General features: G+C 44.5%; 4 protein-coding genes, 1 long non-coding RNA gene and 1 pseudogene across 5 annotated transcripts; 4 read left to right on the plus strand and 2 right to left on the minus strand.

The window, feature by feature from the left end:
* Nucleotides 1-534: 534 nt before the first annotated feature.
* LOC111829624 lies at nt 535-1,644 on the minus strand. Its single transcript, XR_002833005.1, has 3 exons — nt 1,328-1,644; nt 1,162-1,224; nt 535-858 (listed from the first exon to the last, which is right to left on the minus strand). It is a non-coding gene; the product is annotated as an uncharacterized LOC111829624 (long non-coding RNA).
* A 136-nt stretch (nt 1,645-1,780) lies between these two features.
* On the plus strand, nt 1,781-3,491 carry LOC111828975. The gene is made up of 2 exons (XM_023777572.1): nt 1,781-3,275; nt 3,397-3,491. The coding sequence occupies exons 1-2, from the start codon at nt 1,781-1,783 to the stop codon at nt 3,489-3,491; spliced, it is 1,590 nt and encodes a 529-aa protein (XP_023633340.1).
* A 20-nt stretch (nt 3,492-3,511) lies between these two features.
* LOC111828976 lies at nt 3,512-7,502 on the plus strand (annotated as a pseudogene).
* A 337-nt stretch (nt 7,503-7,839) lies between these two features.
* LOC111828977 (uncharacterized protein At3g60930, chloroplastic-like) lies at nt 7,840-10,294 on the minus strand. The gene is made up of 5 exons (XM_023777574.1): nt 9,727-10,294; nt 9,269-9,623; nt 8,810-9,008; nt 8,118-8,726; nt 7,840-7,977 (listed from the first exon to the last, which is right to left on the minus strand). Exons 1-5 carry the CDS (start codon nt 10,292-10,294, stop codon nt 7,840-7,842), a joined length of 1,869 nt encoding a protein of 622 aa, XP_023633342.1.
* Nucleotides 10,295-13,652: 3,358 nt separating this feature from the next.
* LOC111828978 lies at nt 13,653-16,229 on the plus strand. Its single transcript, XM_023777575.1, has 6 exons — nt 13,653-13,734; nt 13,811-13,964; nt 14,185-14,436; nt 14,531-14,680; nt 14,847-15,046; nt 15,262-16,229. Exons 1-6 carry the CDS (start codon nt 13,653-13,655, stop codon nt 16,227-16,229), a joined length of 1,806 nt encoding a protein of 601 aa, XP_023633343.1.
* A 227-nt stretch (nt 16,230-16,456) lies between these two features.
* LOC17875282 (ATP-dependent DNA helicase PIF1) lies at nt 16,457-17,029 on the plus strand. Its single transcript, XM_023777576.1, is given in 3 exon segments — nt 16,457-16,750; nt 16,753-16,832; nt 16,834-17,029. Coding segments are annotated over 3 exon segments (570 nt in total).
* Nucleotides 17,030-17,055: the final 26 nt, after the last annotated feature.

Raw genomic sequence — 17,055 nt, forward strand, 5'->3', positions numbered from 1 at the left:
ACCATGAGTAAAAGTAATCAACAATAAAATCAAACACTAATGCAACATATGATGACTATCAAAAATTTCTTACTAACAATATTCAATAAAACAAAACATCTTAAAAAAAAATAGAATTTCACAAACTCTATTATAAAACAACAGACCCGCGGTGTACCGCGGGTTCAAACCTAGTTTGGAGATAATATGCCTTGACTTTAACAGCACCACATCAACTTCTCAAAAAAATGCATACTAATAATGACATAAGTTATTTAGCTTCCAAAAATAATATTTTGTTTTCTCAACACACCTGTAGGAGATGAATTAGAATGATCTTCTCCTAGAAGATATCTGTAGTCCCTCAACATATCATAAGAATAATTAACGTGTTTATGGAAACAATAATTGCAGTCAAAATCAAAGTGCTCAATTAGTGTGGAAAAAAATCAAATATACTCCAGATCACTAAACAATCGTCTATGAGGAAAGCAAATGCGCTTTATTTGTATAGAAAATATATCAGCCTACAAATTTGAAATTTGTGTATGGTAGGATCTATATAGACCTCACTAATTTCAACACAGTTAAAATTGTGACTTCTACTACTCCTACACATCAGAGAAACCGTAACGACCATGAAGGTACGATCTGCAAGTTTGTACATGTATTCATTATCATTAACTTAGAAAAAACTGACCACCTGCCTAATGTTCACAATTACTGCAGCAGGTGTTGTTCCATTGAACATAGAGAATCGATTAACTCCGGTACGGATCAGGTTCAGTTTAGACTGAAATCTTACCTATGAGAATGTTTGTACACCAAATCAATCTGGAAGCTGTCAGAGGTCGTGTTTGTTCAGTGGTTCAAAAGTACCTACAAGAGGTATAGAATATCAACAATCGAATTAAATATAAACTGAAACAGGTAGCAGGACTGAGAATTCTAAAGTTCTAGAATTTTTTTTCTCTGACTTTTACAGAACTGCTGCTATCAAAATACGAGAAAGGAAACCTTAATCCTGTTGCAATCAACCAATGTTACTCATCCCCTAACAATGTCGATTACAGCAGTTCCATACGTGAAGAAGCTCTTAGAGGTAAAATACTAGACATTATTCGAAACAACATATGTCTTCTAATTCTTGAACCCGGGCAGTAAAGGTTGAATCATAATTACCATTTGCTTTGTAGTAACCCATAAAGACACCACTCAACTACACGACGTCCAAATAAGCCAGACCTATGCAAAACCAGGAACTTCATTAGAGAAAAACCAAGGAAACAAGTGTAAGCTTTGAAATCGTTCAAACTATTTCCAATAGTGTGGGCACCAGAATTGGTACCGTATAGATAGTTGGGCTTTTCACGGTCCAGGCCCAGAAGGAAAGTAACGCAGTTGAATCCGGCCTGTTTACGATCGGCCCGCGAACTAAGACGAAAGGAACAGTCAAGATGAGATCGTAACGGGCGAACTATTTGGTCAACGAGGCCATAATGAAGATCGCGGGATTTCTGGAGCTAGGATCGCGTTTGGTATTAATTGTCTTGAGTTTGTATATAAGCGAGAAGGGGGGGTCATTTGTAAGGGGTCGAAAAAGATTTTTACGATTAATAAAGGATATCATTTCCAGTCTATTGCTTCTATTTTACAGAAAGTTACTTCCAGTTCGGGCTCGGGTAAGTGAACTAGTCCCGAAGCACGCTTTGTAAACATTTGGTGGAATCAGCTCCCACATTTTGGCGCTAGAAGGAGGGGTCCTCCGACTATTTTCCTAAAGAATTCGATACTAAGCACCATGGCAGCCGAAGAAAACCAAGTAAGTCTCGAGTCTATTCTCGCTTTGTTGCAGGAGGTCGCCGGCAAAACTGAGCAGCAGCAGATGGCCACCACGTCGCTCACCGAGAAGGTGGGTAACCTCGACGTTCGATGCACAGCCCAGTTGGCGACCCTGTCAGCCACCGTCACCGGGCTGTCAAGCGCTCACAACGCCTATGCCGACCAAGTCGACGCGCTAGCAGCGGGGGGCGCAACCCCGCTGACCCGTAGGCTGGAGTTCGTCGGTGGTCAACCGCAGACGCCTCTTAGCTCGGCTCGCCACGCCATTCCGGTGTTAAGGGCAAGTTTGCCAGCCCCTGAGGGGGAGAGTGGGGATGATCCTTCCACTCCGGCCCAGGAAACGCTTCAGCAGGGGGGTGGGGACTCGGCGCTCGGTGGTATCCGAACTCCACCTCACCGAAGGGTTACCACCACGGTGAACCCCGAGATAACCTTCCTTCAGAATGAGATTCGGGCTATGCAGTCCAAAGTACATAACGCTACGAGCGCGGCACCCGATGTGGATCGGGTGATTGAGGAGTTAAAGAAGACCCCGTTCTCACCTCGGATCTCGATGGCCAGACTCAAGGACACTCGGAAGGTCAAGTTCCAGAGTTATGAGGGGAAGGGAGACCCCAAGGTTCACCTCCAGACATTCCTGCTCACGGCAAGCCGGGTGGACTTCAAGTCACACGAAGAAGACGCAGGGTACTGTAAACTGTTCGCGGAAACACTCCAAGGACCAGCCCTCCGTTGGTTCGCTTCACTTAGTGAGGGGTCGGTGAATGGCTTCGCCCAATTTTCAACCGCATTCATCAAGCAGTACTCCAGCTTCATCGGAGTAGGAATTACTGACGCTCATCTATGGAATCTTAGCCAGGGTCCCAGCGACTCACTCCGTTCGTATGTCAATAAATTCAAAGAAATAATGGTGCAGATTCCGGGGCTCTCTGATCCCGCTGCTTTGTCTGCCCTTAAGAATGGGCTATGGCACGAATCCCGATTCAGGGAGGAGCTAACGGTCAATAGGCCTTCCAACATTCAGGACGCCCTGCACCGAGCTTCGAACTGGATCGTTGCAGAGGAAGAGAAAGCAGCCTTGGCTAAAAAATATAAAGTCGCGCCAAAGGCGAACCTCGACCCAAGTCAAAGAAAAGGACAGCGACCCGGAGCGGCGACGTTCGCAGTTGACAAAGAACAGAAGGGTGAGAGAAGGAAGTCAGTTGGCACTTCCCGCCTTAAGAACGGAGCCTTCCCTAATAACAAGTGGGTTCGTGACCAACCTAGTCCGAAGGAGGAAGATTCGTACTGCGAACTGCATAAGGTCGGGGGGCACGCGACCAGGAATTGTAAGAAGCTCATGCACTTATTGGCGGAGCGATTCGTTAATGGCGGAATGCCAGAGATAACGATAGAAGAGCTGGATCAAGCGCAAAATTCGGTCCAGCAAATAACTGAAGCTTCCCCTGGATTGGGTACGGAGGACGAAGACGAAGTTCCTCCGGCTAAAAGATCTAAAACCCCCCTGATCCAGGAAATACCACAGGAGCATAAGAAGAGAATTGATGTTATAATGGGAGGCTCCCGGATATTTAGGAACTCAATCCGAGCTATTAAAGACCATCAGAGAAAACTCGACGGGGCAGTACCTCGGGGAACCAGGTCAGCAGAGGAAAAATGCCCCGATATAGTCTTCTCCGAACAGGATACTAGCACTCTGGATTTCCCGCATGATGACGCGCTGGTCATTACTTTGGACGTCGCGAACCACGAGGTGTGTAGGATTTTGGTTGATACAGGTAGCTCGGTGGACCTGATTTTCTTGGATACGTTGACCAGAATGGGAGTTGGCAGAAACCACATAGTCAGACCGCCTGCACCCTTGGTCTCCTTTACCAGTGAGACATCAATGTCATTAGGGACTTTCGTACTTCCGGTCTCCGCTCAGGGTGTATCAAAGATGGTAGAGTTTACGGTGTTCGACCGACCTGCGGCCTATAATGCAATACTCGGAACTCCCTGGTTGCACCAAATGAAGGCTGTTCCATCGACATACCACCAATGTGTAAAGTTCACTACCCCAGAGGGAGTTCGGGAGATCTTGGGCAGCCAGCGAACCGCCACGAGTTGTTATCTTGCAGGGCATAAGCTGCTGGTGCAATAGCAACCACAGCTCGAGGTCACAAAAAATCCGGTCAGAAAGAAGCTGGAAGGTGAACTATATGAAGAAATCTACTTGAATGAGAAGTTCCCGGATCAAGGGATCAAGATTGGCCTTGGTTTAACGACCGAAGTCCGACGTGAACTGGTCGCTTTTTTGAACGAGAATAAGTCGACGTTCGCCTGGGATGTGAGTGAGATGACTGGCATAAGCATCGACGTTATCTCTCACAAACTAAATGTGGATACATCATATAGGCCTATTAAGCAAAAGCGTAGGAAGCTGGGAAAGGAGAGAGCCGACATCGTTAACGCTGAGGTGGATCGCCTTCTCAAGGCCGGCCTCATCCGTGAAGTGAAGTACCCTGAGTGGCTAGCAAATACGGTGATTGTCAAGAAAAAGAACGGGAAGTCCAAGGTATGTGTGGACTTCACCGACCTCAACAAGGCATGCACGAAGGATAGTTTTCCTCTCCCTCACATCGATAGGTTGGTGGAGTCTACCTCAGGCCATGAGCTGTTAACCTTCATGGACGCATTCTCCGGGTATAATCAGATACTGATGAATCCGGAGGTCATGAGAAGACAGCGTTCATAACAGATCGGGGAACGTATTGCTACAAAGTGATACCTTTCGGGCTGAAGAACACGGGCGCAACTTATCAGCGTCTGGTGAATAGAATGTTCTCCGACCTATTAGGGAAGACGATGGAGGTCTATATCGATGATATGCTGGTAAAATCCATGGACGCTGGTTCTCACGTCGGACATCTCCGAGATTGTTTCGCAATCCTCAATAAGTTCGGGATGAAGTTAAACCCATCGAAATGCACCTTTGCGGTACCGTCTGGAGAGTTATTGGGATACATAGTGATGGAGAGAGGGATCGAAGCTAACCCGAGGCAAATAAAGGCCTTTTTATCTATGAGTTCGCCGAGAAGTGTAAAAGAAGTACAGCGCTTGAATGGTCGAATCGCGGCTCTAAACAGGTTTATCTCGCGGTCAACAGACAAATGCTTACCCTTTTTTACGCTCTTGAAAAAGGGAAGTAAGGATTTTGTCTGGAATGAGCAGTGCGAGCTCGCCTTCGGGTTACTCAAAAAATACCTGACGAATCCTCCTGTTTTAGCTAAACAAGAACTGGGGGAACCTCTCTTCCTCTATGTGGCTGTGTCGGACTACGCGGTTAGCGGCGTGTTAGTTCGAGAAGAAAGGGGGGAACAAAGGGCCGTTTTCTACGTTAGCAAAACGTTCACAGGAGCCGAGACCCGTTATCCGATGATAGAGAAGTTGGCGCTCGCCGTGATAACGTCGGCTAGGAAGCTGAGGCCCTATTTCCAGTCCCACACAGTGGTGGTTCTTACGTCCCAGCCGCTTCGGACTATACTCCATAGCCCAAGTCAGTCCGGTCGAATGGCCAAGTGGGCAATCGAGTTAATTGAGTATGATATAGAGTTCCGAGCTCGGACAGCGGCGAAATCCCAGGTGCTCGCCGACTTCCTGGTAGAGCTCCCATTGTCAGATTCTCAGAGGCAAACGGAGGTGAACGTCCCATGGACGTTGCACGTCGATGGAGCCTCGTCTAAGAATGGATGTGGGATAGGAGTTCGGTTGAAGTCACCCACTAATGAAGTGTTTGAGCAGTCGTTCCGACTCGCCTTCGTCGCCTCTAATAATGAAGCCGAGTACGAGTCGTTTCTGGCCGGACTCCGCTTGGCTGTAGGAATTGGCGTACAGCGTTTGCATGCGTTCTGTGATTCCCAGTTGGTCGTAAGTCAAATGTCTGGAGACTATGAAGCTAAAGATGAACGTATGGGAGCCTACCTGAATCAAGCTCGGGAGTTGACTTCTAAGTTTCGTCACTTCGAGCTCAATAAGATTCCCAGAGCCAAAAATTCAGTCGCGGACTCGTTGGCATCTTTAGCCTCCACGTCGGATCCAACCACTACTAGAGTCATCCCGGTTTAAATACTTGAGTACCCTAGTATTCAGTTGGAGGGCTCCGGAGTGAACGTAGTTACGAGGTCAATGGAACGCCGTATGGACCGGGGGGAGTTTCCTCCCGAACTCCCGGTGGTGAAGCGAGCTAAAAGGGCTCGTCCCCGGAGCTCGGGGGATTCGGCTCTAGATAGTCGAAAAAAGACGAAAGTGGCACGGAAACCAGTACCAGGATAACAGCTCCTCAGCAAGAGGGCGGATCCGAAGCAATTTTCTGGGTAGCCTCGGAGGATGCAGATAAGTCCGAAGCAATAGGAGACGTAGGAGAAACTTTCTTGCCTCAGGTCGCGAATGAAGATTGGCGAACTCCCATCTTGAATTATTTACGGGGGGGGGGGGGGTTGCCCAAAAACAAATGGCAGGCGCGGAAAGTTAAAATTGTCAGTGGGAGGTTCTGTTTACATAACGATGGCTTGCTTCGGAGAAGTATCGGAGGCCCTTACCTAACATCTGTGGCTGGTGAGGATCCCGGTATTTTTATTGAGGACAGTTCACGATGGGCCCAATGGTAATCATTCCGGGGCGAGAACGTTGGCCTTCAAAATAAAGCGGCAGGGATACTTTTGGCAAACCATGTCAGCGGAGTGCGAGGCGTATGTTAAGAAGTGTGACAAATGCCAACGGCATGCTCCTACAATTCATCAGCCTTCCGAACTGTTATCCTCTATTTCTTCCCCATATCCGTTTATGAGGTGGTCTATGGATATCATCGGACCACTCCATACTTCGACCAGGGGAGTAAGGTTTTTGCTAGTTCTTACAATTACCTCTCTAAGTGGGTGGAGGCAGCAGCGTACTCCACTATTGGTGGAGGGCAGGTCAAACAGTTCGTATGGAAGGAAATTATCTGTCGACAAGGAGTCCCTTCTGAGATCGTGACTGACAACGGGTTGCAGTTCATATCCCGGCAGTTCGAGGCATTTTGCGCGGAGTTGAAAATAAGACTTAACAAGTCAACCCCACGATATCCCCAGGGAAACGGGCAAGCGGAGGCAATGAATAAGGTAATCCTGTCGAATCTTAAAAAACGCCTCGATGCGTATAAAGGTCGGTGGGCGGAGGAGCTGCAAGGGGTGTTATGGGCGATTAGAACTACCCCTCGACGGTCAACTAAAAAGTCACCATATTCACTCGTTTACGGAGTGGAGGCAGTTGTCCCTGCCGAACTCGAGGTGCCCGGAGTTCGGGTTATGTTAAACCCGGGAATGAGCGCGGAGAACGATTTATTTCTAAGGGACTCTCTAGACGTCATTAACGAAAGACGGGACCAAGCTATGGTCCGTTTGCAGCACTATCATGATGCAATAGCCCGGTATTACAATTCTAAAGTCAAGCATCGTGAACTCAAGGTCGGTGACATGGTGTTACGAAAGGTTTACGAGAACACTAAAGAGTTGAATGCCGGAAAGTTAGGCGTTAACTGGAAAGGTCCTTACAAAATAACTTCCGAGGTACGAAATGGAGTGTGTCGGCTAGAGGACTTAAGGGGGAAACTAGTCCCTAGGTCGTGGAACGCAATGCATTTAAAGTTGTATTTTTCTTAAAAATTCCATGTAATTGAACTACGATTGGCTTGATCCCGCAGTTTGTGGGTACGTAGGCAGCCTTATTTTTTTTTTTTAAAAAGGTCCAGCTCCTACTCAATAAAATAAAAGTTGCTTTTCTTGCAGAATTGCGAAAGATGCGAGTTTCGAACTAAATAGAATATTTTTGAAATTAACGATTTTAAGTTTCATGCATGGGTGAGACCACCGAGGTCAAAAACACCCTAAGTATAGCAAGAATAAAAAGGGTGAGACCACCAAGGTCAAAAACACCTCGAGATCATGTCTAAAAAAAAAAAAAGGCAACAAAAGGGGGGTCAAAGACCAAAACAACCCCTTAGTTCAGATCACCAGCTTCCGAGCTCGGGGGAGGATCATCAACTCCGGTCGCCTCGGCAGCGTTTGGCTCCGTGCCCTCAATAGCCGGCAGAACGGGCATCCCATCAGTTGCGCCAGGCCACACACGCACGACGTCCTGAGTCGTGACATTGGCAGGATTAGTCTCCGACTCATCGATCACGAGGGGGGCAGATGCCGAACCCAGCTCAAGCTCGGGGGGGGGGTATCTGCCCAATACTTATCAAAATCCCTAGGATTAAGTTGAGTATTCAGTACCTCTTTTGCAGTCTGCAGGGCTTCAAGCTCGTCCTTTTTGAGAGTCTCGAGCTCAGCTTTCAGGTCGGCAATCTCTCCCGATTCAATCTCCTCCACAAGCATCCGGTTGGCTGTAATTTCAGCAGCACGGATAGTGGCAGGAACTAAGCGATTGTGGTCATCGAGAAAGGCATGCACGCCCTCGGCGGCCTCCCGAAGTTGAGCTCGGGTTTTTCTCCTCTCTTCGCGGCAAGCTCTCTTTATCTCAGCATTGAACCCGATCTCCATTGCGTGGTTCCGGAGTCGTAGTTCCTCAACTTCTCTCTTCGCGAGAGCCTCTGCCTCAACAGCTTGGAGGTATAGCTCTCTGGCTTTCTGCTGCTTATCGCGAGAATCTTCCAGTGAGGCCTCGGCGATACGCAGCTCGGACTCAATCAGCTTCAGACGAGCGTTGGACTTCTTGGCTTTCTCCACCTCGAGCTGGTTCGCTGCCTCGGCGGCGGTAAGGCGCTTCACCCGTTTTTCCAGCTCGGATATCTGGGACTGCATTCCTTTGATGTCGCTGGCATCAGGGTTGGAAAGCAATTGGTGTTCATAGCTCGCCACAGCACTGTTGAACTCGATAAGGGTCTGTCAAGGAAGCTGCTCAATCAAGAATTGATAAACCCTAATGAAGTTATTTCTGCAATTTTAGGGGTCAGTTGAACGATTACCTCTCCGACTTTCTCCGCAAAGCGGAAGTAGTTTTCTCGGTTGAGGTCGGCCATCTCCTTAAAGGGAGGAACTCGGGCTCCAGGGCGGCTAAAGCTGCGCATCATGTCCGCAAGTGACTTTGGGGGAGCTGAAACGGTCCGATAGTTAGTCACACGGGAAAGAAAAAAATAACAGTACAAATTGCGAAGTAAGTGGTACCTGGTAGCTCGCGCCGAGTTTCACCTCGTTGCCCAGTAGCAGGAGGTGGATTGGTCCCTTTCAAACCACTTTCAGCTCGCTTCGTGGACGAGCCGGTCCCAGCTTGCTTCGCTGAGTCACTCGTACGGGGGCGGGATGTTTCCCTGGATATCGGCGTGGAGTCCGGGGCCTTCCTTTTTTTAGAGAGCTTGCCAGTCTCTTTCCCGGTTTGGGTACTCATAGGAGTAGGGGGCTAGGAGCTCCTTTCACCCGAAGCAGACGTAGTATCAACAGCCACTAATATGCGAGTCCGGGCTTCAGGTGGAGCAGTGGAACCAGAGTTTTTCTCCTTAGCTGGAGTTTTGGATTTTCCTTCAGCAAGGGCGGTGACCATTTGTTTCTTCAACTCCTTCTCTCGAAGCTCCGCCTGCTTTTTGTAAGCTCTCTCCTCGTGGTAGTTCACGTTCCGAGGGAGTACGGGTTGAGGAGAGCTGGTGATGAGAGAACCGGTACGGATACGGGCTCCGGACTCCCTGATTCGGTGAGAGGTGAAAGAGTCCCACGTAACCTGGCTGCCGCAGAAGCTTATGAAGCAATTAGCAAAGGTGCGGGATAGGGAGCCGCGGTCTAAGCTGGCTAGAGGTAAGAAAAAGGAAAAAAAAATGCAGTCAGAATTCGGTGAAATGCGTAAAGGTAGTAGGCGAGTAAAAAATAGCTCGGTTCTCCTCCGTGGTTCTACCATTTTTCGAGGACCACTTCGGGACGAATAGGTCCGTCAGCTCGCAAAAGGTGGAGCTGTCGACAGGAAAGAAGTAGCCACTTCGCCAATCCTCATCCTTCTCGGGTAGATCTTCCAACACCCGGAGCCCGGCGAGCGGACTGAGGTAGAAGGTCCCTCTAGTTCGGCCCCCCTTAATTGTATATAAATGGAGGATGTCTTGGAAGGTCAGGAGATATCCGTGCTCTTCCGCCAGAGTCTGAAGGCTGAGGACAGTACGGATGAAGTTCGGGCACAGTTGGGGGAGTGCCACACCCAAGGCGTACATCGCCTTTACCAGGAGCTCCGGTAGCGGGAAGTAGAGGCCGCAGTTGGAGAACATAATCTCATAGGCACAGCAGTATCCCTCAGGGGGATCTTCCGGCGATTGCTCTCTGGTCGGAGCTAAGATTTTGGTCTCGGAAGGAAGGCCGCAGAGGAAGCGAACACCGATTAAGTCATCCTTCTTAATCATGGACGGAGGATGGGGGCCAAATTGTCCCGGTATGATGTCCTCGGTGGGCAGGCTTGATTGCTTCGGTGGAGACATTTTTCACGAATCGCCGGCGAGAAGTAGTGACGGGGACGGCAGATCGGTCGGAGAAAGAAATTGCAGCGAAGAAGAAAAGCGGAAATAGAAAAGCAGAAATACGAAAGAGAAGAGAGAAGAGAAAAGAAGCGAGGAGGATTCGTACCTTTTATAGCCGCTTCGTTCTCAAAACGCAATGATGGCCTAGGGAAGCTAAAAGGTCACGACCTTAATAGCTCAAGCGTAGGGGCGCCCTCGCGGTAAACAAGGAGACGCGGTAAGCCGAAAAGGCAACCGCGAATCGAGGCAAATCAATCATGACGATTCGAGGATCTTGGTTTCCAAAATCGAGGCCGCATTAAAGTCTTCCGAACTGATGCCACTTCGGAAGACTTGGGGGGCAAACTGTGGGCACCAGAATTGGTACCGTATAGATAGTTGGGCTTTTCACGGTCCAGGCCCAGAAGGAAAGTAACGTAGTTGAATCCGGCCTGTTTACGATCGGCCCGCGAACTGAGACGAAAGGAACAGTCAAGATGAGATCGTAACGGGCGAACGATTTGGTCAACGAGGCCATAATGAATATCGCAGGATTTCTGGAGCTAGGATCGCGTTTGGTATTAATTGTCTTGAGTTTGTATATAAGCGAGAAGGGGGGGTCATTTGTAAGGGGTCGAAAAAGATTTTTACGATTAATAAAGGATATCATTTCCAGTCTATTGCTTCTATTTTACAGAAAGTTACTTCCAGTTTGGGCTCGGGTAAGTGAACTAGTCCCGAAGCACGCTTTGTAAACATTAGGTGGAATCAGCTCCCACAAATAGCCACAAAGAGCTCATCTAATAAGGCAAACGTTAATGTGAAACAAACTCTGAAGTAGACAACTATAATCTACATCATGTAGACATCTCCCAATCATATGCTACACATGGCTCAGATAAGAAAGCAAACAACCAGGAGTAAGTCTTTATTTGGGAATAAGGATTATCTTATTCAAGAAAAGGACTTAGGTGATTAACTGTTCTAATATATACATGACTATTTTTTATACTACAGGTGTCGGCGGTGCTTATTTAACATTTGTCAAATTAACAACTACACTAGCTTCTGGTGATCCTATATTCTTGCCTTCTAAGGACTTCAGTACACAGCCTCGTAAGATAGCATATCAAAAATTATGATCAGCCTGGTAAGATAGCATATCAAAAATTATGATCAGCCTGGTAAGATAGCATATCAAAAATTATGATTTAAGATTAACTTACAGAATGTCACAATAGTGTTTGATGCTAAAATCCTACATGTATGCCAAACATTATGCTCTTACCAGAACGCATCACTCATTTTGACAAGCTCTACACACCACCTACAAGACCCCTGAAAAGGAATATAAATACAGCCTTGAAAGACATTACTAACCAACATGAACGTTGTAGAAGACAGAAGGCAGCTGTTCCGACAAGTTTTTGAATCTGCACAAAAAGGTTTTATTTAATAAAATTCATATCATTATTTCAAGTATTTGAGAAATTTGAATCAACAATGGATTATTAATATCTATTGATCTGCCTATTAATTGCAAATATAAAATACTAGAACCGGTCAAGGAAAAAAAACAAAACCAAGCAAACCGGCCGCTGATTTGGAAGCATATACTCATCACACCACTTATGCTTCATCAACAAAAGGTATATATACAAACCAAACATTTACTTAGAAATTAGTTTTTGTATTCCATATAATATATCACCTAAAATCTAATTGTAACGAACAGGTGAGGACATGAGTGACAATGATCAGGTATTTGACGTTAGTAGTCAAGAGGACAACTGTTCGGACACATCACTAGATGAAGCCGACAACATGCAAAACACACAGTTTGCTGGTGTTATTGGCGATATATGTCGCAAAATTAGAAGGGGTCAAAAAGGATTTAGTGGACCGAGTATTTAGATCACGGTGATCCAACATTTAAATGTTCCTATTGTGGTGCCATGATGTGGTATGATGAGCGAGTAAACAAGCGACAGAAGACTAGAAAACCAAAATTCTCTCTTTGTTGCTTACAAGGATCTGTTCAGTTACCAATACTTGCAGAAGCTCCCGAGCTAATTAGAGAATTGTTAACTAGAGTGATGCCCTCATAAGGCATTTTCGAGACAACATTAGAGCGTATAATATGTTATTCGCTTTCACTTCTCTTGGAGGCCAAGTAGATCGCTTCATTGAAAAAGGTAAAGGACCTAAACAGTTTAAGTTACATGGTCAAAATTTCCACAATATGAAGTCTTAAACCAGACGATGGGGATTATGCAAAATTTTCTCAACTCTATATAGTCGACACTGAAAATGAGATTGACAATCGCACCAGCGTCATGAGGTGTGTTTCTAAAGTCCTCTTTGGTTATATATACAATCGTTTCAAAATCTCATGAAAGAGTTATAGCCCATTTCGTTCTTTTATTTTGTTGAAATATGCTAATATATTTTGTATTCCTATGATATATGACAGCAAGGGGAAACATTCAACTGGTGGGAAAGTAAAGAAAAGTATTAGAAAGGAGCTCATTGCGATGCTCATCAAAATGTTAGATGAAGTCAATCCCTACGTTGAGCCTTTTAGACAAGCCAAAGACAAGTTTGCTGAGAAGGAGGATGAAAGTTTCCACCACTTGCAAATTCTAAGTGATCGTGTGGGCAAAGATTGAAGAACATATTCCATGCCAACAGCATCAAAAGTTGCAGCATTGATTCCCGATGATTTCCGTCCCGAGATTCCAGGACGCGACATAGTTGTCCAAGAAAAAAGTACCGGAAAGTTACAAAGAAAAGTGAAGTGCATGTCTCCTACTTGCCACTACAGTATCCTCTTCTTTTCCCTTACGGTGAAGATGGTTTCAGAGTTGGGATTAAAAAATGTAGCAGAGGAAAAGCTGATAAAGAAGAAAAAGACATAAGCATGAGGTAGTGGTTTGCATATAGAAGCTGAGAAAGAGAGGATGAAGCTCGAACTCTACTGCGTTCAAAGCGCCTTTTCCAGCAGTGTTTGGTTGATGGATACACATCTTTGGAATCAAACAGGTTATCTTATATCAAATATAACCAATCTAATCTACGGTGCCAGGATTTTTCATCAATTAAAGCTGCAGCACAAGCGGGAAACAATAACTAGGAAGAACAGGGAAAGGCTATACGAATACTAGCATCATTTACCAGTGGCCCGCGGTATATGTTACAAAGTTATTATGATGCAATGGCTACATGTAAATAGTATGGCTTCCCAGATTTATTCATTACATTTACATGTAATCCAAAGTGACCTGAAATCACAAGGTATCTGAAAAAGCGCAAACTTAGTTCTGACGATAGACCGGACATCATGTGTCGGATCTTCAAGATCAAACTAGATGCTCTTATGAAAGATCTAACGGAAGACCATCTATTAGGGAAGACTATAGCTGGTACGTGTTATTATCACCAACTTTTTTTTTTTAACAAAACGAGCCTTTATGAACTGTTTGGTAATTTTTTTCTCAGCAATGTACACGATTGAATTCCAGAAACGAGGACTTCCACATGCTCATATTCTTTTATTCATAGATCCAAGTTGTAAATTGCCAACCGGTGACGACATTGATAAAATCATTTCAGCTGAGATTCCTGATAAAGAAAAGACCCTGAGCTCTACAATGTAATCAAGGATTGTATGACTCACGGCCCGTGTGGTGCAGCAAACATGAATTCCCTATGTATGGTCGACGGAAAGTGCTCAAATTTTTTCCCAAAAGAGTACGTTGAAGAAACAACTGTTGGCCGAGATGGATTCCAATATATCGAAGACGCCCAACTACACATTATGTTGAGAAGAATGGTATCAAGATCGATAACAAATACGTTGTTCCTTACAATAGACTCTTATCATTACGCTATCGTGCTCATATCAATGTTGAGTGGTGTAACCAGACTGGTTCTATTAAGTACATTAACAAAGGCCATGATCGTGTTGCCTTCGTGATAGAACCTAAGCAGAAAAATACAGATAGTGGTAATGGGAGCGAACCTGTGGCGAACATTAGATCAGATCTAGTTACTGCTGAGACTACAGACAGTGGAGATGGTGAAATAAAAAAGATTGATGAAATCAAGGATTACTTTGACTGCAGGTTTGTGAATCTTTAACTTTTTTTAAAAAAATTTCCTTACGTTTAAAATAAAGAACATTACTTATTAAATATATCAATCCATGTTATTTTGTAGATATGTCTCAGCTTCTGAAGCAGCATGGAGGCTTTTCAAGTTTCCTATACAGTATAGAAGCATACCAGTCATGAAACTCCTATTTCATCTTCCTAGAAAGCAACCAGTCTATTTCAAAGAGAAAGAGAAAATCAAAGATGTTTTGGAAAGGCGAGAAAACGTAGATTCTATGTTCATGGCCTTTTTAAATCTTAACAAGGTTTGTGCATTTTCTAGGCAGTTTACTTATGCTGAAATCCCTAAACATTTCACATGGGATGGGATAAGAAGGGAATGGAGGTTTCAGTTTGGGAAGGATCAATTTTGTTCCCCACAGGATGGAAGATGAATACTACATGAGAATCCTTCTTGGCATAGTAACTGGTCCTCAAAGTGATGACGATATTAGAACATATAAAGTTGTTGTTTACGACACATACAAGAAGGCATGTTGGGCTCGCGGTATTCTGGAGGACGACCAAGCCTATATAGACAGTCTAATTGAGGCTACCCTTTGGTTTTTCGGTGATCAACTCCGTAATTTCTTCGTTATGATGTTGTTAGATGGATGTTTATCAAGACCTGAGCATATATTGGATAGTACTTGCGTAGTTTTGTCAGAGGACATAGAGCGGAAGAAACAAGAACAACATAATAATCCAGATAAATTTTTGAAAGCATTCTATTAATTTGCGTTTAATATAATCTTTCATTCCTAATGAAACCACTAATTTAATTACTGTGTATGGCAGATTTGACCCTCACAGATGAAGAAAAAAAGAATTATACACTTGAGGAAATTGAAGAGGTGTTGCTGCGCAATGGTGGGTCTTTCAAATACTTCAAAAAAATACCTAAGCCAACAAACATAGGTGTTGATCTCTTTAATCGTTTAATCACCGAAGAGAGAAACTACCTCCGCGACGCTTTGCGAGAGAAGCATGACGAGTGGATAGGGATGATGACTGACGAACAGAGAGCAATCTATGATGAGATCATAACAGTTGTATTAAAAGATTGTGGAGGAGTATTTTTTGTTTATGGTTTTGGAAGCACAAGAAAGACATTTCTGTGGAAAACATTATCTGCTGCTTTGAGGTATAGGGGATTGATTGCTATTAATGTTGCTTCTAGCGGAATTGCTTCTTTGCTGTTGGATGGAGGAAGGACTGCTCATTCCAGGTTTGCTATCCCTATAAATCCTGATGATTTCACAATGTGTAATATCAGTCCTGATTCTGATCTTGCTAATATGCTGGAAGAAACATCTCTAATTATTTGGGATGAACCATCAATGATGAGCAGATATAGCTTTGAAAATCTGGATAGAGGTTTATCAGATATTATGAGGAATACTGATAATAAGCCGTTTGGTGGAAAGGTTGTTGTATTTGGGGGTGATTTTAGACAGGTATTACCTGTTATCAATGGTGCAGGAAGGGCTCAAATAGTGCTTGCAGCACTAAATTCATCTTATCTCTGGGAACACATTAAGTTCCTAACCATAACAAAGAACATGCGTTTAATGTCAAAGGATTTGTCTGAAAGTGCTGCCCGCGATATTAAAGTGTTTTCAGATTGGATATTAGCTGTTGGGGAAGGCAAAGTTGCTGAACCAAATGATGGGGACGCTTTGATTAATATTCCCGAGGAGTTCTTTATAAAAAAAAATAGTAATGATCCAATTGAAGCAACAGCAGAGCAGTTTATGGTGATCTAGAATTATTGCACAAGAGAACTGAACCAAAGTTCTTCCAATCAAGAGCAATCTTATGCCCAACCAATAACGATGTCAACACCATAAACAAACGTTTACTAGAGAAGTTGCAAGGTAAACTTTAAATTTTAACTTAAAACCTTTGCATACAACTAACTTTGATTCTTTCTTTTATTAAATCTCTAACGACATGATACTCTATTTACCATTAATTTTGACCAGGTGAAGAAATGGTGTACTTAAATGCGGACAGTATTGATCCGCAGGATAGCGAGTCGTTGAACAACCCAATTTTCACTCAAGATTTTCTAAACAGTATACGACTTTCTGGCTTGCCAAATCACTCTCTACGTCTTAAGGTTGGTGCACATGTTATGCTTCTAAGGAATATAGATCCAAACGGTGGTTTGTGCAACGGTACAAGATTGCAGATTACCCAAATGGGTAATAATGTTCTCCAAGCAAGTGATAGAGATAGAGTTGGGCACAAAGTTTTGATTCCGAAGGTTCTTATCAAACCGTCCGATAGACCGATACAAAATTGCCATTCAGGATGAGGAGAAGACAGTTTCCAATGTCTGTCGCTTTTGCGATGACTATAAACAAGTCAAGGACAATCACTTACCGAGGTTGGTTTGTTTCTACCTAGACCAGTTTTTTCTCATGGGCAACACTATTTAGCATTATCCAGGGTGACATCAAAGAAGGGATTGAAAATTCTAATTGTGGATAAAGACGGACAATCACAGAAACAAACAATGAATGTTGTTTTTAAAGAAGTTTTCCAGAATCTGAGAAATTGATTTAGAAGATATCGAAGTCATTTCAG

The sequence above is a fragment of the Capsella rubella genome, unplaced genomic scaffold (assembly GCF_000375325.1).
Source record: "Capsella rubella cultivar Monte Gargano unplaced genomic scaffold, Caprub1_0 scaffold_8, whole genome shotgun sequence".
Classification (NCBI taxonomy): domain Eukaryota; kingdom Viridiplantae; phylum Streptophyta; class Magnoliopsida; order Brassicales; family Brassicaceae; genus Capsella; species Capsella rubella.

Coding starts and splice junctions, on each gene's coding strand:
- LOC111828977 (XM_023777574.1), bottom strand. CDS start 10,294: ATGTCTCCACCGAAGCAATCAAGCCTGCCCACCGAGGACATCATACCG. Junction 9,624..9,726: donor GAAGTGGTCCTCGAAAAATG/GTAGAACCACGG, acceptor TCTTACCTCTAG/CCAGCTTAGACCGCGGCTCC. Junction 9,009..9,268: donor TTAGTGGCTGTTGATACTAC/GTCTGCTTCGGG, acceptor GCGAGCTACCAG/GTACCACTTACTTCGCAATT.
- LOC111828978 (XM_023777575.1), top strand. CDS start 13,653: ATGTGTCGGATCTTCAAGATCAAACTAGATGCTCTTATGAAAGATCTA. Junction 13,735..13,810: donor ATTAGGGAAGACTATAGCTG/GTACGTGTTATT, acceptor TTTTTTTCTCAG/CAATGTACACGATTGAATTC. Junction 15,047..15,261: donor GTTTTTCGGTGATCAACTCC/GTAATTTCTTCG, acceptor TGTGTATGGCAG/ATTTGACCCTCACAGATGAA.
- LOC111828975 (XM_023777572.1), top strand. CDS start 1,781: ATGGCAGCCGAAGAAAACCAAGTAAGTCTCGAGTCTATTCTCGCTTTG. Junction 3,276..3,396: donor TGAAGCTTCCCCTGGATTGG/GTACGGAGGACG, acceptor CCGGATATTTAG/GAACTCAATCCGAGCTATTA.